Source organism: Nylanderia fulva, unplaced genomic scaffold (genome assembly GCF_048542155.1).
Source record: "Nylanderia fulva isolate GAGA-0341 unplaced genomic scaffold, ASM4854215v1 Scaffold17, whole genome shotgun sequence".
In the NCBI taxonomy this organism is placed as follows: domain Eukaryota; kingdom Metazoa; phylum Arthropoda; class Insecta; order Hymenoptera; family Formicidae; genus Nylanderia; species Nylanderia fulva.
The window spans coordinates 114848-142509 of NW_028189945.1; the positions used below are offsets into that span (position 1 = coordinate 114848).

General features: G+C 33.2%; 3 protein-coding genes across 6 annotated transcripts in view; 1 reads left to right on the forward strand and 2 right to left on the reverse strand.

Moving 5' to 3' along the window:
• Positions 1-7484, reverse strand: part of LOC114938379 (uncharacterized) — a 36137-nt gene extending 28653 nt beyond the window's left edge. Inside the window, exon 1 of the mRNA XM_029312339.1 lies at positions 6372-7484. The gene's annotated coding sequence lies outside the window, so the exon portion shown is untranslated. The remainder of the gene's footprint in view (positions 1-6371) is intronic.
• tyn (trynity) overlaps positions 1-27662 on the forward strand; it is a 202517-nt gene that overhangs the window by 27335 nt on the left and 147520 nt on the right. For all 3 annotated transcript variants that reach the window (XM_029312334.2, XM_029312333.2, XM_029312337.2), the window contains exons 3-4: positions 707-1004; positions 1150-1192. The gene's annotated coding sequence lies outside the window, so the exon portion shown is untranslated. The remainder of the gene's footprint in view (positions 1-706; positions 1005-1149; positions 1193-27662) is intronic.
• Positions 12209-27662, reverse strand: part of LOC114938381 (nose resistant to fluoxetine protein 6) — a 28094-nt gene continuing 12640 nt past the window's right edge. Inside the window, exons 4-13 of one of the 2 annotated variants that reach the window (XM_085481076.1) lie at positions 18458-18711; positions 18196-18366; positions 17805-17898; positions 17613-17732; positions 17302-17467; positions 16549-16724; positions 15069-15198; positions 14410-14727; positions 13505-13678; positions 12209-13268 (exon numbers count right to left, since the gene is read on the reverse strand). In XM_085481076.1, coding sequence (XP_085337202.1) covers positions 13553-13678; positions 14410-14727; positions 15069-15198; positions 16549-16724; positions 17302-17467; positions 17613-17732; positions 17805-17898; positions 18196-18366; positions 18458-18711 — 1555 coding nt within the window. In that variant the 3' untranslated portion in view covers positions 12209-13268; positions 13505-13552. Of the gene's footprint in view, positions 13269-13504; positions 13679-14403; positions 14728-15068; positions 15199-16548; positions 16725-17301; positions 17468-17612; positions 17733-17804; positions 17899-18195; positions 18367-18457; positions 18712-27662 lie in introns of both variants that reach the window. The other variant, XM_085481075.1, reaches the window with a different exon arrangement.

A 27662-nucleotide genomic window follows, 5' to 3' on the forward strand; every position in this document is an offset into this window, starting at 1 on the left:
ATTAATTTAATAATACCTATCTCTATCTGAGGACGTTATTAATATATAATTATTTTTTTACAATTACAAATATATTAAATAAAATTAATAAAATTTTATTAATGTAATATAATTTGCTGCAATTATAAAAAATTGTTAATTAAAATAAAATATAAAAATTATAAAAATTATAAAAATAAATATAATCTTGTATAACAATGTCATATTTTATATAATTTCATAATACTAAATATTTGTGTATTTATGTTATATATATTTTTATAATTAACTCATAAAGTAATTAAGATTATTGTGATGTTATTTTTAGTAGTTGTAGAGTTCTTGATAGTTTAAACAAATATAATTCTGACCGTTAAAACAATGAAAATGCATCGTGACAAACTGAAACATCAAATTATGTATTAATTTATATAGAATTATACTTATTCTAAAGCTATTCTGTATCTTTTCGAACGAATCTCCTTCGAATTTTAATTCATTATTAATCTTGTTAAAACTTTAAATCATATATCGCGCGCGCTATTAGAGTTGAAGTTGCTGATGTTTGTAGAATAGCGAAATAGTGTCGGCCATTACCGAAACGCAGCGGATATCGCGCAGTTCTCGAGCTACGTCCCATTGTATTAATTATTAATAAGCATATTTGTTTCTAACTTTTATCGATCGCATATCATAATATTCAACGTTCATATATTATTTGTTACAGGTAGCATTGCTGATAAGCTGCGCGCGAGTTTGCGAGATTCTCGAGTGCCGAACGAACGTTGCTTTATGCAATTATAGCTTGCGCATCGTTTTTTCTCACTGTGCAATATACGCGAAATACGCGTGTGATTCACGCGTGTCGGGAGTGCCGTATTAAGTGCCGCGCGTCGGGAGTGCCGTGTAAAGTGTCGGGCGATCGTAATTTTTCGTGTTTTCGCGAGTGTCGTGAGTGCTGCGAAAGACCACGAGAGGAGGAGAAAATCCCTGGAGGCATCGGGCAACATCGGGGCAACTGTAAGGTATGCAAAATAAAAACACGTTTTTCTAAACTGCATGTTTATAAGATATTCGATTATTTCCAGACTTTAAAAACCTTGTATATATGTATATAATTTTTAATATGAATATGTATGTATATACATAATTTGAATATTTTGTTTTCAGATCAGTGCTGTATATACTACAACTCTGATATTACATCGTATCGGTGAGTGAGAAATATTTATTTTATAACATTTCTATAGCGGTAATGAGGTGTATAAAGTTGGCATCTCATGTTGTGGAAACTTATAATCAATTAAGAGTTCTTTATTTTCAATAGCTTCTAAAGTTTCTTTAGATAGTTTAAACAAATAGTTCTGGTCATTAAAACACGAAATTGTGTTGGAATAAACTGAGACGCCAATCTCACGCAGCGTCTCGCTTTGTTTTATGGTATTTATCAAGATTTAAAAAATTTATAATTCTACAAGAATTTTAAAAAGAGTACCTACTGTCTTCTAAAAGCACAAAAAATATTAATAAAATTTATATAAATAATAAAATAATAAAAAGAATAAAATATTACACTAAAATAAAAATAATGCTTTAATTAATATAAAGCAGAAGAATTGAAAATAAAACTAAAATTCTTATTTATGAGTTTTCACGAGACGTCAGCACATGCACATAAATGTCTTAAAACGTTAAATTAGGTTCAATATTTGAAGAATATATTTCCCTCTATTTGAATGCAGTAAAATAGAGAAGTTTATGATAACATCAATTTATTTCGAAAGTTAGAGAAGCGTAGCGTGTCATAGAAAGATTTTAGACTATACTAAAACATTTTCATTCGTGCAAATCGCGTGATTTTAAAGATTGGGTCAAAGATAAGTTCAAACCTTCCCGAAGTACAGGGATATATCGCAGGAGTAGTACAACTGCGTAACTTCGAATTGCATTCCTTTTGTGTGGCCTCCAGCTACGCTTACATCAATTCCATAGAGAATAATGTAAGAGGATATTACGTTTTATTGTTGTTTTTTCTTTTTTTTCCCTTTGTTAAATGTTCCATGACAGAAAGTATGTATAATAATTTCGCAAAGAACCATACATATTACGTGATACAGTTCTTACACAAATTGAAAGAAGAAAAATCGTCGCTTCATAGAGAAATAAAGCGAAATAATTGGAGTTGTATAAAGAAAATAACGGGGTTAGCTCATTGCAAGCTGAAAGGTAAGTTGCGAGAGATTGTTCAGACGTGTTCCTGGTGGTTGCGAATCTATCTGCGAAGGCACGTCGAGTATCTCAACGATGGCGAAAGTAGCTAAACTTTTTACACACCCTTACTGGTATGCGGGTACTTCGGGATGTTGCGAAGGGTTGGCTCCGAGTTAAAAGGGTTTCTTACATAATTCCGTTTGATTGCGTTTAGCACTTCGGATCGCGAAAAGTGCGGGATAATCCTGCGATTCAACTACGAGCAATTCTCGCGATAGGTTCATACGATCGTATAATTTGTACAGAACGATCCAGCTTCCATCGCTTTACTTGGGAAAACTCCATTTACACAAACTTGATCCATGACGCGACACGTGAAACGGGTCGGGGAAAAATTTACCTAAAGGGTATTGTTCCGTAAAATGCGTCGTATAAAGGAAAAATCTCGGTGACAGCACGTTTTCATCATCGACCAAATGCTCGCAGCCGCGAATATGTTTTCGAAGAACTTTATGGAAACCGCTGACAAAAACAAGCTGTGACAATAAAGTTGAGAGTTTAAAGGAGAGATCCGTTTTCGGATAAATTAGGTAGCTGCTACTTTGTAATATTTTCTTAAAGTAATATCTCTTTGCAAATTATCGGGAATATTTAACGCGCATGTATATATACGCGCGAACAATAAAATTATAATGTTTGCATGCAAATTAATTTTCACAGGTTATTTCGCCTGAAATCGTGCGCAATCTTTTTATATACAAACATAATAAATTATCCCTTGAATGAGAATATGTTAATTAATACTTTTTCTAAAAAATCGCGAGAAAGATGAGGAACATGTTTTGTATGTGTAAATTATTCTAGAAAATATGTTAATGCACTTTACTCATGAATATCTAAATTAGGGAAGCATTGTAACGATGACCTTTAATATGATCTCATAAGTATTTATTAACTCATAATTAAGTTTATGGATGTACTCACATAATTCCAGGATTTAATTATTATACATCTAAGATGAATAAATTAATTTACATATATACACGTGCACATGCGTGTGTATATAAATGTAGTTTCAATTATTATAACATTCATCTTCCTCGAGAGAATGTTTGAGGATTGTCTACTGTATATTTGGTAAAATAGTAGTGCTAAACGTGAAATGAGAGAAAGGAGGAGTAATACGTAGGATTACAGTACAAGAACATAATAAAAGTTCTACTACTATCTTGCGGAATCTTATGAATGCTATCAAACTAGAGAGAGAGAGAGAGAGTAACGTGCAGTAAAATAACAAAACTCTAAAAAGCCCGTTATTACGAAAAAACATATATACGAACATACCTTGCATCTTTACATTTACATAAATCACGGGAGGGATATAACTTTATATAAACACGTGAATAATGTGTCCTCACAAAATTTCACATATACTTCTTGACAAATTTTTGTCGTGAATCTTTGTTAATTCTAGTGCCGTTCATTGACTTTTTGCCAAGCACTCGAAGAATTTTTTTTATATATATACTGTACATATAAGTTTGATTTATTAAAATAAATAAATAAAACATATATATTAAAAAATATATATTTATTAACATTAGAAGTTTGTCGAGAGTTTGACAGGAAATCAGTAGGTGAATCTATCTCTTCGAATGTTGTTTTTTTTTTAATGTAAGAATTTTGATTACTTGGAGATCCTTTTTTTCTTGTTCTTTTTATGCCACTTGCGTCGGATATACGATATTTCGTATTTGTTTTTTCAGATTTGCTCTATCGATTCGACTTTTGTATAGATGAAATTCTATCTGCAATTTATCGCGAAGGGTTAACGAGACGCGAAACTTGAGTCTTGAATTTGGTATAGTATCGTACCCGTGAGACATCGTATCGTTTCCTTCCGACAAATATAGGCAATTCTATCGTCTGCCCTTGTTGGTTCTCGGACGAATTTGAGAAACACGCTTGCTCTTCGGAAAGTTTCACAGCCTAAAGGCAAAAGCTTGTCTTACAATCAAGCCACCATCGTTCTATTAAGTATTGAGTTACAGGAAGGAGAATTGTATTTGCAATCGGGGAATTCAATTTGTTTTGTTTCTCTTTTTTTACAATTTTTTATCTATATATATTCTTTTTAATCGGAAGTCTTAAACAATTAGCTTAATAAAAGTGATGATATTTTATATGTAATATTTAATATTTTATACGCATATTATATGTGCAAAACTTTACTTGGAGATTTTTTATATATTACTTTTAACAACTAAAAGACGTATTAACTAAAATTATATATAGCTTGTTAATATATACGCAATATTTGGAGCGATATGTAGATATGTTCTATATAGATAACTAAATTAGGCCGCTCAGCTAATTTCCATATGTCTGGATATTCATATTGTGCATTATGAATGCCCATAAACTACGCACTGTACTTGCATAAATCACACAATATCATAATATGATTTTTAATTACGTTGTTAGAAATAGAGGTCAACATTAAATTGCGTCGATCGAAAATAAGCGTGCGGAGAACATTTATTTTCCTTGTTCTATAAATATCATACAGCGCGAATAAGCATTTTAACTCACGAACGGTTGAATGAAATGTACGAAAATTTATCACATCGTAACAGCCTGCATTTATCGAAAGAATTAAAAGAAGAGAAAAACCATTTATTATTTCCTTCTGTTTGCGTTTCTCAAATCTATTTTATTTTTATTCAGCTTGACTTTTTGCCAGGTTTTTTTTATCTCTAATGCGAATCATTCGTGCGACAAATCAACCACACATTGCGAAGTAAATTGAATATCATTCATCGACTTTTTTTTTTTTGCCTGTTTCGGACCAGTACTTAATTCCCGTCGCGAGGGTGACCCTTGTGATTCGGTTCAATTTTTTTTAAACGAACTCGCTTTCTTTTGCTTCTAGCCTTTGATAAACGCTCGCCATTAAACTATCTCGATATCGGGTAACGGAGCATTAAAAAAAAATGTAAGAAATAATGTACTCGGCACATTGCTTTGTTGGAATTAACTGCATTAATTAAACGTAATGGCATCATTATAATGCCAGTATAATGAGAGGGAGAGAGAAGCTCTTCTAACAGATTGGTTCGATACCATCCTATAGAAATAGTGGATAGAAAAAATTAACTATACTATAAAATCTGCCACATGTTTCATTATGCATGCGTCACTATATTGTATTGTACATTCTTGGGGGATAGTGAAATATTATCGAGAACGACATTGACGGATGCCGTGCACGTCTTGTTGAGAGAAGATTACGGCCTTTAACAAAGCAGGAGCAATATTTCAGAATGAAAGAGCAATTTTTCGATCTTGAAAACGATCCAACGTCCCTCGTGCATTTTCTCGCCGCTTATTAAGCATTATGGCTTGTGTGCCTATGGTGGGCTTAATGCAAGGGAGAGGCCTTGTCGGAACCACTCGCGGTCGTGAATCAACAATAGATGCGAGTATCGAAAGTCGATACGTCACGCTGCGAACAGAAACTCGCACAAATGGCGGAATTTTTGGATAACGAACCGAGCACAAAGTCGCGTGAATACGATATTCCGTAACGCATACACGAGCGCGAATAATTTGATGCCTCTCAAAGAACCGGACTCAAAGAGAATGGAATAATCAATATATATTCTCCATCGATTCCTTTACCTCTGATATCAACAGCGATTTAAGTATACTTATCGGGAGGAAGATAAAATGTTACAAATTTATTGAGATACGGAGAGGAAGATACATTCTATTAAACCTAGAGAAACGTATAGCTTTTTTCTCCTACTTTGTAACGATGAAAATTTTATCGGTTGATTTAAGGAATTAATAATATCGAACGTGAATATCTACTTCGTAAATGAAAATTGCGTATAATTATGGTACAAATATTTTTCTGTATAAGTGATAGTATATATAAGCAGTGTTGTATAATATAATTAACGGTAATCTGTAAATTTACAATCGTAAATTTAACTTTCCGTAATTAATGTTGACGTTGATATTACCACAACTACCGGTCGGTCAATTATTTCATATTCCGTCGTGTATATGTAATATCAAGCTACATGTAAATCGCGCGCGTGTATCCGAGGCGGATATTGGGAATGTTGCAGTTTTATAGACGCGAGGATAAATCGAGATAAGATAAATCAACATACCTGGAAATTAATTTATAGCTCGTAATATCTTCGTGATGCGGGCTCTATGAAAATTTTCCGGGTAGTTGTCACACCGGATCTCCCCTTGTTCATGCTTGGCCAACTTCGTGTATTCTCCTCGATGTTGTTCTAGTTGGAGGGATACGAGTATTAACCCTCGTGCACGCTAACTTCCACCAGACTAGCTCCTTCACCGAACACATTCGGTAGTTTGACGTTTTGTAGTTTGCCGGCGTGATATCCTTTGTGTGGATGTTTGACGTTACGGTACTTTTGTACAAAATTTCCAAGCGTTCTACATAAAGTTTCCGGTGAATTTGATATCCACTCTCTTCGTCTGCATATCAACGAGCAGGTATTTTAATTGCCGTTGTAAAATGATTCGAGAAACTATGAAATCTTCTGTTTAAAAAAACTAAGATTAAAAGGAAAGGAAATAGTCTTTTTTATATTATATATTAAATATACTTGATAATAAATTATGTAGTCAATGAAAACTAGATTCATCGATTACTCCGAGTAACACGTTAATTTTTTGAAATATATACATATTTTTCCTAACTACACTTTCATTATAATCAAATATATCTTATAGCTGTTTCGGTGGTATATATTCTTTATCGTACAACGAGAGTTGAAGAGACACTTAAAGATCGATTTTTCTCTGTCAGCAGCACGCCAGCGTATTCCCGGAAATTCACTAGTGGTCCGAAGTTCGTCAGTCTCGATCTTCTATCAGTCGAATCACGTCCCCGTGTTCTTTTTGGATTTTCTTCGTTAAACTTTCAGAGCCGAGCTCTTTCTTGTTTTCAACTGCGATTAATCACGGCAACGTGCTCGTCCTCACATGCAAATTCTCCGCGTGAGATCAAATTCACGAGACATTTATTCCACCGAATTTTCACTCTGGCCAATTGGTAGAACACAATTTCGAGCTTTTTTTTTAATTATCGATTTTCCAGCGATTTACGCACTTTGCAGCGCGAAAGTAGGTATTTTCCGTGCAGATCGTACGTAGTTTCTCTCAGATTTCTGTAATGAAGATCTTCGAAAACCTCGTGCATATGTCGCGTGCAACGAGATTTGCATACAATTCGAGTTCCTCGACGGCTCTCGGCCGACTGACCGAAAATGCGACTACCTCACGCGTCTCTGATATCCGCGCATGTGCAATATGTAAGACGAGATTTTAATCGAAAGCCTAAAAAAATTGAGAATCGTGTATATAAGTAACAGTCGATTCTTATAAAAAAAGATATCTGCTTGTCAAAATTCGAATCTTGCGAATAAATTGTAATAATCATAGCTTTGACTGATACTTAATTTATCTTGAATAAACTTTTCTGAAATCGTCTCAATATTTCTTCAAATATTTGCAGAAGAAAGAGTTTAACTTTAAAATAATATCATAAATTAGAGACGTGTATGTGTATTTGGCGATACTTAAATAAATCGAGCAAAGCTTTCTAATAATAATTGTGTAATAATTATGTCAAATAATAATCATTTATTTCGAATAGAAGTGTCATCGTAAATTTATGAAAAAATATATTACAAATAATAATTGATAAGTACTGCGTTCCACGTCTATTTCAGATGGAATTTATTAATTTTATATGAATTATTATTTGTATATTTTATTTATTTTATTGAAAATGATTAGTTTTCAGTATTTATTTGTTGTATATTAAAGTAATCTCTGTGTGGGACAAAAATAATCGGAAAGTCATGTTATATCATGTAAATTAATATTATAAGACTATCAAAATTTTGATCTTGTGATCACAAAACCTACAAGATATAGAGATTAATGATTCTACATATTAATCCCATTAATTCCTATCTAATATATCTCATCAATCACAAATAAATCCGTGAGAGACATTGCGTTCAAATTTTGTCAAATTCGATGGATTTACCCTCCGGGACGATAATTAATCAAGCCGAGTTTCGGGACTCTACAAATCCCACGGATATCCGGTTATTTTTAGTCGAAGAACAATCGTGTTCTCGATAGCCTCCGGAGAGAACGCGAGATATTCTACCGATCGATTTTATGGTAAATTTACAATAGATACGGTCGCGATGTTATAAGCAAATACTCGGTTTGCTTACGATATGTGCAAAGGAAGAGGCGAAGTTCAGAATTTTGTCATAAAATACATTTCGATGGAGAATTTCGACGCAACATGCTTGTAACAAATGACCGGCATCGACAATTTATGATCGAAAAACAGCTCGCAAATCTACATGTGCCGTTGGCAACTAAGAGCGAATGCGGAAATTCCTCCTTAAAGAGGCACATCATGAAACATACGACGCGAAATGCAATTCAGTTTGCTAATTGCAAGGAAGCTGCACAGGCCGGAAGTAGGTTACGTTAAGCCCGGCTGAGAATGCAGGCGGACACACTCATCAAAGTGAATGCGCAGAGCTTATGAGTACATATACATATATATGTATGTATGTACATATATGTGTGTGCGAGGAGAAATGTAAATCTGTGCATTCCCATTACGAAATGGACGTGGAATGCAGTGCTTTTTAATTATTTCGCCAAGAATTTAATTAATCACACGCTACAACATTAAATTTTTAATGAAATAGAGACTCTTTGCGCGACACTATTTCAATTCCATGTACGTGGAACGTATAAGAATGTCTAGTATTTTTTTTCATACAGGTTTTTTTTTACGCTAACGACGATAATATGCAATAACGGTGATGGCAGTGCGTTAATTGAAGTGATAAGCTCGATCGAACGCGCATTACATCTCGTTTATGAATAAAGCTTTAATATGCAAAATTTGTTTGACCGCGTTGTGGCTTTTGTACGTCTGTACGCATTTCGTGATACGCTCAAAGTGATTTCCCGACATTTCGCGCTTTTCAATTCAGAAAACCGAACTCTCCCAGATATTACGATTAAACCACAACCATATAGAACGAAATTAAAAAAAGAATAATTGAAAATATAGATTAGCACGGGATCTCTTCTTATTTTCAAGCAAAATAACAAATAACATTCCGGATAGAAATTATCTCGCTGCTCGAAATGAACAGTCTAATATAATGGCGTATTTTTAGCGACGTTCGTGCATGCTTAATATCATTACCTTTATTAAATGAATACATCTTGTTTAATCTGGATATTTTCTGGAATTTTTAAATGCAATTCCAGAAATTTTTATGTATTTTTAAAATACGTACGAATTTAATATAATGGAAATATATATATTTGAATGACTTTTAATAAAATTTTCGGTTTAATTTCAATCGGACGTTCAATGATACGTCGTATTTTATGTTCTTTCAATTTACGTTTATTTTTACTGAAAGATTTCTTAATGATAATTAAAGTGATATTGAATTTTTAAATGGGTTGTGTTGAGTCTGCAGCCGTATTGTCAAGCACGTGTCTTTATTCACAATCAGTTTCGTTGTGGATTTAATCCGTGTGCTCCGAGAGTACATCCGTAACCACATCCGACGTTTTCCTCGTATGTGTGCGCGCGTATGTGTGCGTTGTATAGGGAAGAGAGAGAGGACACTATCATTGATAATGTAGAGGCTGCCACGTTTTGCGATCGTAAAATCATCGCAAACAATTGAACGATAGTGGCAGCTAAACGTGATTTAGGAAAATTTAATTTAAGTGTTGAATAATTTAAGTGAAGAATGTATGAATGTGCATGCATATTTTATTTGCATTCGATCGCAAGGAATTATAGAGTGTAGCTGAAATCAGAGAACAAGTGGCAATGAAATAGTATAAAAATAAAACGGAAAATATAGATTATAGAAAATGCTCTCGTATGAAAACAATATTTTACAATCTAATCTTTTTTTACATGTTTTATTTTATTATTTTTTTTTTTAAGACAATTTTTTTCTGTTTGTACATTTTGATTTAATACACTCTAGATAATATATAATACAACATTATATATATATCAAAAAATGAATATATTAGAGAATATGAATAGATGGAATATAATATAAAGACCATTTACAAAACGAATAGAGGGAATAGAGAGTGTGGATATCGATTTGTGTGTAGATGTGTGAGCGACTTTAACTCCTTCAGCAATTTTCTCATATACGTTCGTGTCAGACGCCAGATGGTGAATACCAGTTGGGTGGTCAGCTTAAGATTTATCACTCTACGAAACTGTATCGTCAGATGCTAAAAGACGCCGTTTTGCTAGCTGTTTAAATCTTCTATAAATGGGTTTTCTGATAGATGTAAACGACGGCGCTTTGATTAATACGTAATCTGTTACGATTATCTCTCAAGTATATAAAGCGCTCGACAAGCTCTAAACGCTGTCGTAAAATTTAATCAAAGAATAGTTACGAATCTCATCAATTAATTTCTTAATGGGGCGCTAATTTTATGTCGATATAAATCTCATACACAACCGCTCTTTATCTCGCGTATACGGTAGCACGTGCAGATGCGTACGCACGTAGTCGTAATCCATTAATTAGAACTTCGTTGGTTAATGGCTTACTCAGTATCTCGAACTTCCAGCTCTCGTGATATTTTCATTGCCTTCTTGGAGAAAATGTTTTAAAGAGTTTCAAAATGACGCTTAACGAATGATATTATCTTCTCGTTAAAGATGCAATTGGGATCAAAAGATGACATCAGTTATTACGAAGTTTCGTGGAAATATATCTCGCAGAAATGTTAGCTCGATTATTTCTGCGCGAAAAGTGGTACCGTGGATTATTCTCGCCGGTCAGTATATATTTGCTCGGCACACATCACGTTTAACGATATGCTGTCGTTAAACGTTCTATATATAAAAACGTTCTGTTTACTGTTCTGTATTAATTTTTTCTCCTTTCTTCGCCCTGTTCACCAATATGCGTATGCGTACAGCATAAGGCATATAAAAAAGGATGGAAATAAAACGGAAAATGTATTTTATAAGAAAAAAAATTAAAAAAAGTATTTCTCGCGATCGTGCAAATTTCGTGTTATATATATTAAGATCGTTTGCAGAATTTGCAAAAATTTTTCAAAGTTTCTTTAGACGATATCTATATGCTATTCACATAAGGAAATTGACTTTATTATCGAGTTAAATTTAATAAGTATAATGTGTTGATTTTACTTGTTTATTTTTTATAGAAATTAATAATTTATATATGTACATTTTTCGGTTGAAAAAATATTAAGATGCCGATTATAGATATTATATTTATTTTAACATTTTTCAAGCGAGATATCAAGTATGTTTTCTAGCTCTGTTTTTTTTGCATATTTATAAATCAGTTATCAGCCATCTGTCATTAGATTATCGTGATGACACAGACAATTGCGTTCTCGAAGAAATTCAAGATTATTTTCCCGTCCGCAGCAGATTTGAACGCGTTTAAACGCAATATATTTGATGTCTGCTAAAAATCGAAAATCAATTTGCGACACGCGCCTCTTTTCATGTCACACACCGTTTTATGACTGCTGAAGGCAGAAAAGGAAAGCGGGCTCTTGTATCCGTCTAGATATGCCAAGAAGTCTAAAATGATATGTAGACCCGCAGACTTACTTTCGGTTTGACATTACAGAATATAATGGCAAATTGTGTGTGCTCTGTGACTGTGAAAAGGCATATCCGTATCACGTTACACACATTATTAAATAAATTTAATATTATTTCAAATGCTGGTGCAATAAAAATAGATTTCAATTATTTAACAGTATGGTATTCGCAAAACATGAAAGTGAAAAAAACCGATAACCGTATATATTGTTCAGTGTAAATAATAATAGCTTCTTTCTCTCTCTCCTCTTTGTGTAAAACTTCCATGTTAATACACGCGATAGCAACGTAATATATTTCATTTATTTATCCATCGTATTTCCTCGATTGTTTGTAACATATTTTTCATTTTTTTTTAAATTATTAAACTGTCAGTTATCTTGTTTGGTTCGCATAAATTCTAAAACGAATGTCACTCATATTTCTTTCTACGTTGTTTTCATCCGATTGAATTTGATATTATATATATTATACATTGTTTCACCATGCGTTGACAATTGTGCGATAAAAATATTGCGCAGTTTCAACGTTGCCGTATAGTCAGCCTTTCTTTATTATTATTTACACAAGAAATTATAAAAGCTTCATACGTATTACAATATATCTCCAATGTGCTTGCACCGCTTGAACGTTCTTCATTATTGTTTATACATTATCTCATATATGTATATTTACGCCTAGATTTTTCACACGCGATATGAGAAATTCATATAGACAAGCGAAAGGAATTTTCTTGACACTCTTACGACTTTATATTCCATAACCGGTGACATACGCTTTGTTGGGCATGGATAATGTCTTCCTATCTATTATGTAAATAAATGATAATCGCAGAATTGTGCTATTTAACTCGTAGTTGTAATCATATCAAGATTTGGATAAAAAATTCGCGTATTGAGCCATTTCAACTCTGTGTTGCTTCTGTAAAGAATCACAATCATAAAATGGTCCTCGAAATCGAGAATTTTATTTCAAAACCGAGAGAGATTTATTATCTCTCGGTTATTTTTAATTTCTAATGAATCTTTTTATATTGACTGCATTGTTCTATTTCTGCGATGATTGATTGCCATATTTAGAGAAGTTGTTTTGTATTATTTTGCCCTCGTTTCTTCTTCTCTTATTAATAATAATAAATTGATTTATGAGCAATTTCTGTGGGAAAGAAAGATTTTAAGGGGAGCTAAGCCTTACTTTAGATAAATTATTATCGACTTTTCACATTACATTATTATTAAAAACTATCAAATATTTGCGATTTATCATCATGAATACATCCTAGAGAAATAATTCTCAATAATTCTCATCTTCTAATTGAGCTTCAAATTCAGAACAATGTCGTTACCTGCAAAAAAAACAACGATACGTTAATGAAAAAGTTTGATTTTTCAGATATTTTCGTGATATCGATTTTTTCTTTACTATTTTTTGTAATTGTAAAAATTATTGTCGCGCTATCTTAAATTAGAAATGTTTGAATTTTATGATCATCCCGCATAATTTTACGACATCGTAAAACCCAAAGCATTGCAATGTCTATTGATCTGATAACTCACAAGCGTAAATTCTATATATACTTACCACGTTGGATAATCGCATTTGTTCTTTTATCGAATGAACGATCACATTCTATCTTACTCTCTTCTTCGAGCTGAATGCTATTTTCAATAAATTTACCACTGGTGCCTCGAAAGCGAGGGAAATACAGAATGATAGCAGATATGAGGCTACCAGGTTACCGAAATAAACGATGAGCTGCGGAAGAAATATATATATAATTTTAACACAATTTGTATTGAAAATTGGAACAAAATAGTTTATTAGAAATTTATATAGATATGCAAGATGATATCTGATCATGTAATAATTACAGATGTACGCAATGATTTGTTATTAATAATATGATTGAGAAAGATTTTATATCTAACTATAAATATAAATCGAAAAAATATATAGAGTAAGATTTTTTTATATAAAGCATCATAATTTTTCTTCATTCTTAGCATTTATGCATTTAACTATAACAAAAAAACATTAAAATTGTAACGGTTATCAAAATATGATTAAATTAAAAGGAAACAATATTTAAAAAGCAAATATTTTTTATTCTGCAAATAAGTACTCTTAATATATTTTAAAACTTACGTTTATATTTTGCAAATTTTTTTTAAATAGAGAATGTTGTTTTTTTTTAATTTATTCTCGAGTAGGCAATCTTTGAGATATATCGAATTTATAATTTATCGTAAGATAATTAATCACCAATTATTCAAGCTTGAAAATAACAAAAAGTAATAAGTTCATAAACTTGTTAAATTTCGATTGTTTGAAAACATGAGATGTAAATAATCTTATTCCATGTATATTTTCAACGTATATTTTTCTATATAAAATCGTAATTGTTGCATTGTACCGACAAAGAATGATCTTCTATGACGCAGTTCCATAAAATGATTTAATAATCTGAAAATTCTCTTTACGCTTACGACAATCCCATTGTGGAGATGTAGCGGTCCATCCATCTGTGTACTCGTGATCATCATAATAACTGGGTGCACCAGATCAGCGCAGTATGTGAGCCTCGAGAGTGGATACGTTAGTCTTAGGGAAAGCAAACTGTCGATCATTCGTGCTGATCCTGTGCAACATTGGATCACGATAAAAGCCACGGCCATCGCCCACGCCGTGTGAGCCAAGGCCGCATATACGGAGCTCACCAGCACCGTCAAATTTCCGGGATACAATCCGTACACGACCGAAAACATGATCATTGCTGATAGTACCCAGCCGATTAACTCCACTCCCTAAGAAAATTGAGTAAATTTTACTTGCTGTTCTTTCAATGAAGAATTTTACGTTAAAAAGTACAAATTCATTACGGTATTTAAATTAACAGCATTTATTAATAATATATTCATGTAAATTATTCGTATTGTCATTTTTTGTATAATCATTTTTTTTTCTGTCGTTCTATTATTCGCATTCTTGTCGATGAAATTGATCGATATATAGATTTTTCAAATATCTCGTCCGCAACGCATATCCAAGATATGCATTGCTAATTGATTAAATATATATCGCTGATAGATTGATTGATCGACTCTTAAAAATGTAAAATCATTGTGAACGGTATCGATACACTCACCGTGGGTAATTTTAATTGACATTTCGTTTTGAAGAGAATATATCCAGTGATCGTGCCGACGAAATATGGGCCCGCTCTTAACCAGGGTTTGTCGTAGAGCTCATCGAAGAGGGCAAACGGCTCTTGGATCCTACGTAAAGAATTAGATGGCGAAATTACGCAGTATATCGTGGGATGAAATTGTCGCATCGGCAGATGAATAATGCAAAGTACAATGTCGATAAAACGCGGTATATGTATAATAGATGCCAGTTGAAATGAAAGCCTGCTTTCAATTACAGACGATGAAGATACCTGACTTATTGCATTATTTCTTCGCGGTATTCATTCAATTTCGATAAAAAGATCGTAGCATTTTATTCATGACTGAAGTAACGTCATATAGATATTACAAATTACAAGAGATTCTATCTCAATTGTTATGTTTTCATTAAATAACCGCGCGTGAATGGACCTTTTCTTTTGACACAATTAAGACTTAGCAATCCTTTTTTTAATGGAGTATATACTATATATTGTAATCATTTTCATTCAACTCTTGTTTAAACAATTTTAACATGTCAACTCAATATCTTAAATAATTCAAGCTAACGAAAAATATTTTAATTAATATAATTTATAAAAGTTCTTTAGAAAATTTTAATCTGCAAAATAAAAAAGGCAATAAGAGCTACATAAGTTCTATACTAGAAATATATTTGTGAAACGATTTATAACATAAATTATTAAAAATTATGCAGAAGTAAGTTCAATTTGTCGTACGTTTCGGTTGTCTTTTTCAACCTTCTTCAGCGCAATTAATAATAAAAATAAAAATGTCCGGAGTCAAGTCATATGCTAACGCCCGAGATCAACGCATTTATAAAGCAAGAGCATTTTTTTTTTTTTATAAAGCAAGAGCATTTTTTTTAGTATATATTCTATTCCTCACATATACTAAAAAAAATGCTCTTGCTTTATAAATGCGTTGATCTCGGGCGTTAGCATATGACTTGACTCCGGACATTTTTATTTTTATTATAATGACATCGATAAATAATTTATTGTTAATTTATACTAATATTTTAATTCATAATTGCGCTGAAGAAGGTTGAAAAAGACAACCGAAACGTACGACGAATTGAACTTACTTCTGTATAATTTTTAATAATTTATGTTATAAATCGTTTCACAAATATATTTCTAGTATAGAACTTATGTAGCTCTTATTGCCTTTTTTATTTTGTAGATTAAAATTTTAATTAATATTTTTTGTCTTTTATTATTTTCCAAAATTATCTCCACGCGATAGATTCTTTAATCTTCTAACTTTAATCTAGATATTTTCTAGAAATTTAATTTTGTCAAGTTACGTGTGTCGAACATATTACGGGCAAGTCAACGTGTTAAAGGCATCATTAACCACTAAGTTGATTTCGAGAAAGCACGACATATGCGATGAACATCAAGTATCGATCCGGAATCTCTCATGGTACATTACCTGGCTATGTAATCGTTGCTGTAGGCTACGGAGAATGTAGTGAACCACGAAGAGGCGATCAAAAGGGAAACGATAGCGACCGCGGTCTTGAAATATTTCACAGAGAGCAAAAGAAGAAGTATCCCAAGGACGTAGAATTGCGTGTCGTTGGCCATATACCAGCTCCACAGCATGCACTAGAAAGTTATTAATGCAATAATCGCGTATCTCAGTTATAAAGAAGATTGCGCATCGCGATAAGTTGCGAAAGTCCCGCGTAAGAAAACTCGGCTGGAGAAAAATTCCGTGAAAGCGACGCATTAAATAGTACTTTGACATAGAAACATTCTAACAATTTTCCCGCTCATTAACTCGATGAGAGTAGATACGTTAATAATAAAAGTTTCTTTTTATCTAATTGCCTCTCGTTTGATCCCTCAATTCAACTTGCGTTTATTCATCCCTAATCAATCAATTTAAATCCGCTTTAGTTACTTCATGCGGGAATAAGCTCGTTTAAAAAAAACTTTATTTTTTAATTTATCATACTTTTCGGTAGCAATAATTTTCTCAAACTCGACGTGTTTCTTAAAGAGTTATAAAGTCTTTTGTGGTTTTTTCTTAAATTTTTCTGAACGTCTACATTTGCGCGGCAGGTGCTGTTGCACCTAAGAAGTTTCATATTACGCTGAAAGCTTTGTCCCGCAAGTGATACATTGCGGCGAGAAAAACGAAAGAGCGCATTAGGATAAAGCGGAATATAAATCATCTTACCATTTCCGTGCGCGGGTACAGAGAGTTCAAATACAGCGCGTTTCGCCACCAGAATTTCTCACAGGTCAGATGATCGATAATAACAGGTGAAAAGACTGTCTTCGCTTGAGCGTGCTTTATGGCGATCTCGTTCATTCCCAGCACAAAGAGATAAGCCGGTGTCAATCTTCGGTGAAAGGAGGATCAAGATAAAAGCATTGTACAATTTATTTGAATTGAATTGTTTTGTGTCGAAAGACTCCTTTCTCTCTCTTAGCGCGTAAATTATATAACATAATAGTAATAATTATTATTGCGAAGGATATATTTACCTAACGAATCGATAGAGAATCATGATCACGAATTTGATGGAACTTGACTTGAAGAAGTTGCCCTTCTCCGTATTCAGATTACCCAGGGATCGATAGAACAGTATAGTCACTAATAAACCGCTGCTCGCGAGACAAAGAGTTCATTTAATATCTTTGCAATCGTAATGGAAATTTATCCGCGTCGTGTCTTACCTGATAAAAAAGAAAGTGTCCACGGAGAATGTCGCGTTGCTGATGGTCTGGAACATGAAATTCCTCTCTGTGACTGTTCGCAGTGTCTTGTTCTCTGCAAAGCATAATGAGGAACCGCTTAATCGCGAAATAGAGCCGGTGAAAGTATATACACATTGTAAAGCGGAGAAAGAGTCTCGATTAGCGCCTCTCAGGAAATCCGATACATTCCGTTACATCATATATCGTCGATCAATTGCATCCAAAGCTATTTATAGAAAGTGGAGCGAACCAATCAGTTTCAAGTTAATGACGATACAATTCACATCAGCGTGTTCTCGATACTCTCCCACTTTACGACTGCGTTTAGTTCGGAAAATTTCGTTTTTCGGAAATTCTTTCGTGAAATTACCCGCGATAGAAAAGACCTGGAGATACGTATGCACCATGACGACCCAGCCCAACGAGAATACCCGAAGACCGTGGAGACAAGTCAGACTATCCTTGGCCGCAGGTTCGGTGCTAATAATCTTGCTTCCGTTGGCGGTGGGGCTAAACGCGAGCAAGCACCTGAGCCAGAATCCTGAAAAAGGTGACAACAAAAGTGACGTCAGAAAAAAAATTTTTTAAATATCCGGCTCGAGGTGTATCGACGAGATATATATGTTAACGACCTTCGTTGTCATTTTTTCCTTGAATAGGGTTCTCTTTTTGCGGATTCTTTGTCCCCTTTTCGATCAGCTCTTGACCGTTCTCTTGTCCCATCGAGATTCTGCGGTCTTGATTTAGATTCTTATCCACAAAATCATTGGTCTTGTCGTTGTTATTCGACACGCTCGAGGACTCAATGTCCCCGACTGGGGGAAACGATCTGTATTCATACACTGTCGCGCAGATCATCAAGATCAATATCGCGCCGCCAATGGCTCTGAAATAATAATTTAATAAATTTATTATGAAACAAGATCTAAAGGAAATTGAATAAAGTTAAAATTAAAAAATAAAATATATTAAGAGCATATAATAATGTAATAAAAAATATAGACTTTATATATTTCTTACACGGAATTTTCATATACTGCGAAATTCATTTAAAATTGCAAATTTGTATAAAAGTTTTTTTCTTTACAATCTTATGTTGGTGTTTATTTAAAATATCAAATTTCTTATTCTCTTTTTATGATAAATTATTGTTTATACGATTAATGTATGAATATTTTATAACATATGTTACAAACGTATAATGATGTGAATATAATATATTAACAAATAAATATTTGAATATTAATACATATATATATATATTTAAATATATGAATTTTTGAAGTATAAAACAGATTTATTTAAAATGCTGTAAATATGGAAAAACTTAATAATTTATCAAGAGAGAATACGGACATAATCAGAAGTTATAATTATAAGAATGAGTTAGTATATTTAAATTTTAATGCATTTTTCTAAATTTTAGAATTATTAGATAATGAATCAAGTTAAATTATAAAATTCTCGTTTAATTAAATAATAATAATCAATTTTTATATTTATGTTTATTTATATTTTATACATATATATAAATAAATATAAATATAACTGAATTTAGTGAATTGGAATAAATAAATCCTTGCAATATATAAAGGATTGTTTAGAAACTCTCGTAATGTAATAGAGTTATCACAAAACCAAGCGAGGGCACGGAAAGTTAACGCTAATTTAGCTGAGCTACATGGCGAGTGAAAGATTAAGCGGATCATCTAATGACGATGGTAGAACTCGCACCGTCTTTAAGGACGCTTTTAGTCACGGTTTTACACTTGCCACGTAAAGTGGAAACGCAGGAAGTTCTATAGCCACACGCGCGCATCACTTTTGTTCGCCGCGAACAATAAGTACTAACTTCTGCATTCAGCGTTCATGCATTGTATCATAGAGGGATGGATGGTGTTTATACATTGTTGTGATGATACACATACGCAGCCGGAAATTTCGCAAGTCATTTCGCGTTTATACAATACAATCGCTTTATAAACGCATTCGATATGATATCGAGAGGAGAATTTAAAGAAAATCGATTATGAATCCGCGCCAATTTAATAACGAAATATTACCGAAATGTAGCGTGCTAACTTTTTCAATTTCCGGTTGAACAATGTATCGGCTATACGGTCATCGGATTCGCGAAAGAGCTTTATGTTCCGGGAGATAAAACTCGGGGAAACTATCTGTGCGATTTTCCGGGGTCGTATTCTCCAATTTAATCTCTCGCAGAAATTAATGTTTTAACTACATGTATTCATTTCGATAACAAATACGCACATGTTCTTCCTGCATTCATTATTAAATGTGTCCAATGTGTGTTCCATTTTTTTATACCGAATGCTATAAAAAGATTCTTTAGCAAATGTATCTCTCTGATCTTGATTTTTTCTTTGAACTTTTTTGTAATAATATTAAACATATACGCATACACACATTTCATATATCGTCGAATTTTATATAACGCGGAAGATATACTTTGTATTATACGATTTCACGTTATATCATATTTATGAGTTGTATAATAAATTTGAGGGAAAATAACATTGCCATTATAAAAAGAATATAAAATATTTTACAATTCGAAATTTATTTACTATGTTATATGATTTGGCGCAAGTATATATAAGGCTGCTATTGCAATTTTTTCCTACATAAAATATCGCGTTACACGAGACTTTACTGTAGGCATTTCTGTTAGCACGTATGTATTGTGGAATTTAATAGACGAACGATTTTAGACGGGATGCATAATTATCTGCTTTAAATTGGGGATTTTAATCGGTGTAAGGATTTTATCGGTATTAAAATACCGCTCGCGAATTGTGATTCGCAATTCAATTCCAAATTGTGATGCGATTAATCATGATGGACGTGGAATCTACTGACAGGTTTGCGATGAAAAATTGACATCTCCGTGCTTCATTTACGAAACTATCGATCGTGATATCAAAATTAAAGATTAACGCATGATTGGGATTTGTAATTAATCGACGTGTTGCAAAATAATTTGACGAGAATTTAATAACATCTCCGTATTTTGTATTTATAAATTAATTTTCACTCGAATTGATCGACGTTCATTATCATGAAAATGCTATTGTTTTTTGAAGAGTTTCAATATATTATTTGCAAATACAGCTGTTACGAATGTTCTTTGAAAATGTTGAAATATGAAATGTGAAAACTGGGATTCTCATATGCCCATTATATATACATTACTTTCAAAATTTCACGTTAAATTTCTACGATCTATTATATCTGTTTTTTATTATATTCGATTGAAATATCGAGAGTTACTTTATAGAGCGTGTCTTATTAGCGTATTTCCGCATCACCGGCTACCAGAAAAACCGGACGAAAATAGATGATGGGAATTCGGACAGTGAATTTTCTCAGGCCGCACATTATTTTCATCGTACAGACTTCCGCCTTATATCTCCTTGTCAGCTTTAAATTATTATTTTCGTTGGAATCAGACAGGGGGAAAAGACTTTTGTGGATTTCTTTATCTCCCCACGGCACATTCTGTTGTGGCTTAAACACCGCTCTCTCTCTCTCTGCGCAAAATAGTGTGGCAACACGAACTTTTTTCTTTTTCTTCACATTTGACCCATTTTAACGCGCTACTACCTGCAAATCTCGATGAAGAGAGGGAGAAAGAAAAGCAAAAGCAATCTGAAGCGGTCCGAAACAAAAGTTTCACAAAGAAAGTTTTCGTCGCGACTTTTTTTTCTTCGTCTTTCTTACCACCCTGTATTGTCGCTGTCCTGATTTAATCCTTTGACTATCCTTGCAGCACACAAACTTTCATCGGCTAAGAAAGCTTTTTTCCTCACTTTTTCGAGCTCATTTCTCACTTTGCTGCAGGAATAAATCGCAAACACGAAATCGTTGGAAACTGGTCTAAATCTGAATAAGAGCAACTTTCTTTTTTAAATTACATTAATTTATAAGTTTAATTAGTTTGCAATTACTTTTTTTTTTAGGTTTTTTTTCTTGATTAATGAGCGCTGTCGATTGATTAGATAAGTCAGTTCAGTGCATTTGACTTCTTACAAGGTGCCTATTTCTCAGCAGTCTTAACGTTTAAAGTCTTAATGTTTATTCGATTTAATCTCGTTTCTACATTTCTGATATCCTCATTTATCACCTCTGGCGATGGGAAAACATTTATCAGCGTCGCGCTTAATGTAACATCTTGACAACGTGTTAAAAGGTTTTTCACATTGTAATCTTATGACATATCTATTGCAAAGCTATACTACTTATTGTTAGATATATCCAAATGTTTGCATATACATATATTAAGACTTTTAGGATTAAAATATAATTTATAATTTTTTCCCACATTAAATATGTACTATGTAGAGAAAAAATACTGGAACTAAATAGGTTTCTTAAATTCATATATAGTCTTAATTCTGAGCTGTATTTTATTAAAATATGATATGCTCTATGTGAACTTAATTCGATTCTGGTCTATATTTCGGTATAAATTTTTATTTTAAATTTGATTTTTATTCGGAACTAAATGCTAGAGCGCGAAAATAAAGTGGCATGTCTGTTAGTGTTTTTGGTTTTTGTATAAAAATATTTATATATGCAATATATATATATATATATATATATATCGCATATATAAATATTTTTATACAGAAACCAAATACACATACAATATGTGTGTGTGAATGCTTGTGTTGATTTGTGTATGTGTATTGTGTATGCAATTGAGATTGCTTTATTGAAATCGTACGCGAGGGATAAGCGAGACACCACGTATGGTAATATAGCTGCACATCTGACGGTTTCCATTTCCGTAAACAATTTAATGGATTGGACCCGAACGTACTCGAAACACGATTTGCATCCGTGGCGAGGCCCACATTCCCTCGGAATGCAGACGACAGTGCGAACACTTTCACGCTGCACCGGTGGCTTTCTATAATCTTACGTAATAGGCCTGCAACATACATATGCACATGCGTGCAAGTGCATGCGCGCGATGCACGGTCGGCCGGTGCATAATTGCACTCCGAACATCTCAGCATTGCTCTCTTGAGGGTCAATCTTTTAACTGAGTATACGATTAGCACAACTTCCTTCCGTAAGAAAACTTGCGCATTTTATTTTTGTTTGTAATAACGTATAATGTGTTTAATATTAATCCACACCGGAGCAGAGTAATAATAAATTTGAAAGTCAATAAATCTCTTTTCTTCATGATTTTACGCGAATATTTAAAATTTTTGTTAAACCGTTGATCGGTGCTAAAACTTCTGACAGCGTTGAAAAATAAACTAATGCGACGTCTTGTTTGCCAAGCGCGAACTTTGCCTCGCACAAATATTATCTTGGATCTGTATACAACGGGAGGAATATCGTTTTCCGCGTTTAAGGGAGATACTCGGAAAAACGCCTGTGTCAAAATTTAAAGCACGTGCAACCATCTGTCACGTGATTTCGTAGTGGACGTAGCCGCGATGTATGGTTATCCATAACGATTTTTGAAGGATAACGTGTCGTGTGACATATTTTGCACGCGCAAGGATTATTTACGACTAAAACCATTTTGCTCTCATTCCAAGTAACTTGGTGAACTGAGTTGTACACACGTATATCTCGAGATTTAGGTCGCAATTGATTATTCTTCGCCGTTGTATTTATCGGAAACTTGATTCACTGTTTAATCCAATGTATTATTTGTATTCCGTTTCGAATATAGTAATACCGCGACAATGCAAAATATCCATAAAGCTTTGTTAAATATTTTAATATTATATTTAATTTATTTTTCGAATTTTTACATTAAACTCTCATCATATTTCTCGATTGGAAAATTGCCATCATTTATTTAGCACGACTCGCGTAATATAAATAAATAATTCACAGCTCAAATAATGTATTTTATTATATCTTATATAGGATATTAATAAAAAATTGCGTTATGTGTGCATTAACGATGTCATTATTTAACGCAATTTTACTGATCATACATTACATATTAGATTAGAAGAAGGTCATATGTCAAGATAAAGCAATCGATTTCAGCATAGTAATTTAAGACCGTAATAACTTAACCTGCTCGTCACTGCCTGGGGCAGCCTTATTTATGTCATTTGATTTATCCGCGTTGTCTTAGGCCGCGTTTAGGAGAGTTATACGAGGATGTAGAATTTTTTTCTTTTTTTTCCCCTTACTATCTGCAGTGAAATGACTCGGAGATATTTCACGACTCAATAATAAATTGCGAACTGCCATCGTTCTTGTCTAAAACGATGACGCTATTATTATCCTTGTAAGAACGTAATTGGATTTATTCGCAGAACAAATTGTATTTGCATTGGAAGAGAGATTAGAGAGATTTTTATTTTTATTCTCATATGAATACGATTTTTCATTTCATTCATTTGAAAATCATTTCGAGGCATATAGGAAAAGAAAATCGGAAAACGACGCGTATCTGAAAGCTGTGAAATTTTTCGCCATTAAATTTGCACGAATTGATCTCTCTCTTTTCTGTCTCTCTCTCTCTCTCTCTCTTTTTCTATATCGACACGAAATGACTTTTGGAAGCAGGCATGAGCCGTGAAATCGGGCCATTAGATTGTAAGTCTCCTTGGAAGTTGAACTGTGCAATTTCCCGACAACGCGTTGGACAATCCCGCGTCGTTCTCGTTATTTCATCATTGTTATGCATTACCGCAAGGACGCATCGCGTTAGCATCCGCAATAGTATGTACAGTATTATAGTTGCAACTGGGACGTTTCGAAGCGCCGTTAGATTTAAAGGACTCTGTCCCAACTATACATGCCATGGCTTTCAATCGCGGCAGTAATCGATATCAGTGCACTCTTTTTTAGCCAGAAAGCGACTATTCTCGGCACTGCGTATGCACCAACAATCAAATATGAAAAATCCTTTAAAAATTGTATGATTGCATGCATATAAATTAAGCAACACATGTCTATTGGGTAATCCGTTCTGCCGTTCAATTTTAATTTAAAATTCGCTTTGCGAAGATACGTGGGTTTTGCGCAACTGATTGTGAGTTGCAAAAGTCTCATAAATGATCTGCATTTGAATTCTGTTTTACATGATTTATCAATTTTCTCGAAATTATTACATGCGTATCTGGGTAAAAAGTATATTACCACATAGATCGATTTAGTACAAAAGTATAGATGTAGAAAATTGTCTGTCCGCGGGTCATTTTTTTATTATCTTTTTTATTTCCTCGACGACATATAAACGTGTCCGGCCGTTCGACGGATGCTTTGTAACTGCATTTACGAATTACGTAACATACGTCTCTGCCGGCATATAGGGAGATGATTAACGTTCTAGGCCGACGAGAAGAAAAAGAAAGCTACTTTTCCGTTTTTTATACTTAATGCAAGAAACTTGCAATTACCAAACCTATATAAATAGTGTCACGTTGCCTTTACGCAACAACCAATGCTATGTAATAATATCGCAGTAATATTGCACCAGTAAATATCCGTCTTTTAACGACGTAACACATGGGACGCTTGTCAAATAACTCATCGTTATATATTGAAAAAAATTATTAAATTAAATATTTATTTCAATACTGTTTAATAAATCATTTATTTGAAACAAGTAAATATTTGTTTGTTTTGAAAAGGATTTTCTTATATCAAATAAATATTTTTCATAATCAAATCAATATTATTAGTCAGTATTGAAATAAATGTTTATTAGAATTCAATAATTTTTTTTTCAGTGTATCGATGACATTTTTTTCACAATGTTAATTTTTAATCTAATTTTCGATCATTCTATTGTATTACTATTAAGATTGTTATTATTTTTTTACGGCTAATTAAAAGTTAGTAACGTAAATTATATGACAAACTTTTAATTAAAGGCAAGAGTCTTATTATACAGTATCTTTCCAAAAGGTAGGATAAAAATAGATACGTATGAATGAACATGTAATAGAGTATATTATACATGAATGACATGATCGTTATGACTGGCAACATCTTTTTTATATACGTAATATGAAAAGGAAACGATTGAGATAATTGATGCAAAAATATGCATTTCTTCGTGACGCATTCAACGTGAAATTACGAAGCGTGGGATCATATGTCTGAGAATGCGTGCAATTTATTACACACATATGTATATGCATTATATAGTACATTTTATATATGTATGTATTTTCAAATTTATTGAATTTTTTATAATATTTATAAAAAATTTTTTATTCAATAAATTTGTATATATGTACATATATATATATATATATATATAATATATATAATATATGTACATATATACAAATTTATCGAATAAAAAATTTTTTATATTATAAAAAATTCAATAAATTTGAAAATACATACATATATAAAATGTGCTATATAATGCATATACATATAATGTGTGTAATAAATTGCACGCATTCTCAAAAATTTTTTATTCAATAAATTTGTATATATGTACATATATTATATATATCTATATATATATGTATATAGATTGCAATAACCGCAAAGCATCTTGTTCTCATTTAGACGCAAAGTTAATTTTCAACCGAAGAATTACGCAATTTTTGTACAATAGGGTCGGTGCGCATATCGCGGCAACTCTCTTGTCACCTTAGAAAAAAGATTGAGAGGCAGTTGGCGTCGCGCAATGACACGTGCTCAATTTGACATCTATATGATACGTCGCGTCCGGTTCGCTATTTGTGCTCACCTTGTTTGCAAACGTCAGATCGCGCGAGCGTTATTATGCAATAATGCAAGATCGACGCGGTATCGCAATTCTCTTTTCTCTCTTTCCTCTCGATAGACGAGTGAAACGCAACCGCGAAAGTATGCTAAGTGTCTGTATAGGCGCTCTTTGGCGCTAACTCCAAACAGCCGGTCGCCAATTTTTTCTTCCCCGGCGGGCGCAAATTAGAAAACTTGGCGTGAAAGAGGAAGAAGGTAGTCCGCTCTTCCCTCGGACTTGTTCCGCGTGCTTTCGGTTCGCGTTTCGTGCGGTACATAACTTATATTTATACGTGTAAACTTCGCTTTCCCGCCGCGAAGGGGCTCCTCTTTCAAATTGAGGAACACTAAAGACCGTGCGAGTTAAGGTCGAAGTTGTTAACTTCATATGCTTAAAGTTAAATTGAAAGCGTTCATAAGCGTTCGCTAGACTTCTCGATTAAGTTTGCGAGCTAGATTGTCTTGTTCGATTATGTTTTCAATTTCGAAACACGCGTGCGTAAACTTATACATATTGAACTCTCTCTCTCTCTCTCTCTCTCTTCTCGCGGGAAATGACATCTTCATTTATCCGATCGCGAGTGACAACTAAATACACTTTGCTACATATGCGTATACAAGGTGTCCGGTAACTAACGGACCAACGATTACAAATGGATTCTTTGATCAATTTGGGAACGATTTTTCCTCAGCGAAAATGTCGAAAAAGGTCATCATTTTTTATAACTTTCCAATATTTGTCATTATGTATCTTTATAACTAAGCCTCAAATTAAAATTTTATTATAGTAAACTCTACCTGAAATTAACCGAAGAATGTAATTATGTTAGACTTTTAACTCCAAAACGTTTAGTTTTCAAAAAACCCATTTCTTTCAATCGCTTATAACTCGAAAATTATTGACTTCTCAACATTTTTGCTAAGGAAAAATCGTCTCCAAATTGGCCAGAGAATCCGCCTTTAATCATTGGTCCGTTAGTTACCGGACACCCTGTATATCGCCTGACGATTGCGCAACGGCGACAAATCTCACAATATTAATTCATTGCCATGGTGTTAATGCACCAATGCTGTGGCTACACGCGCGATGTCACTTCACTG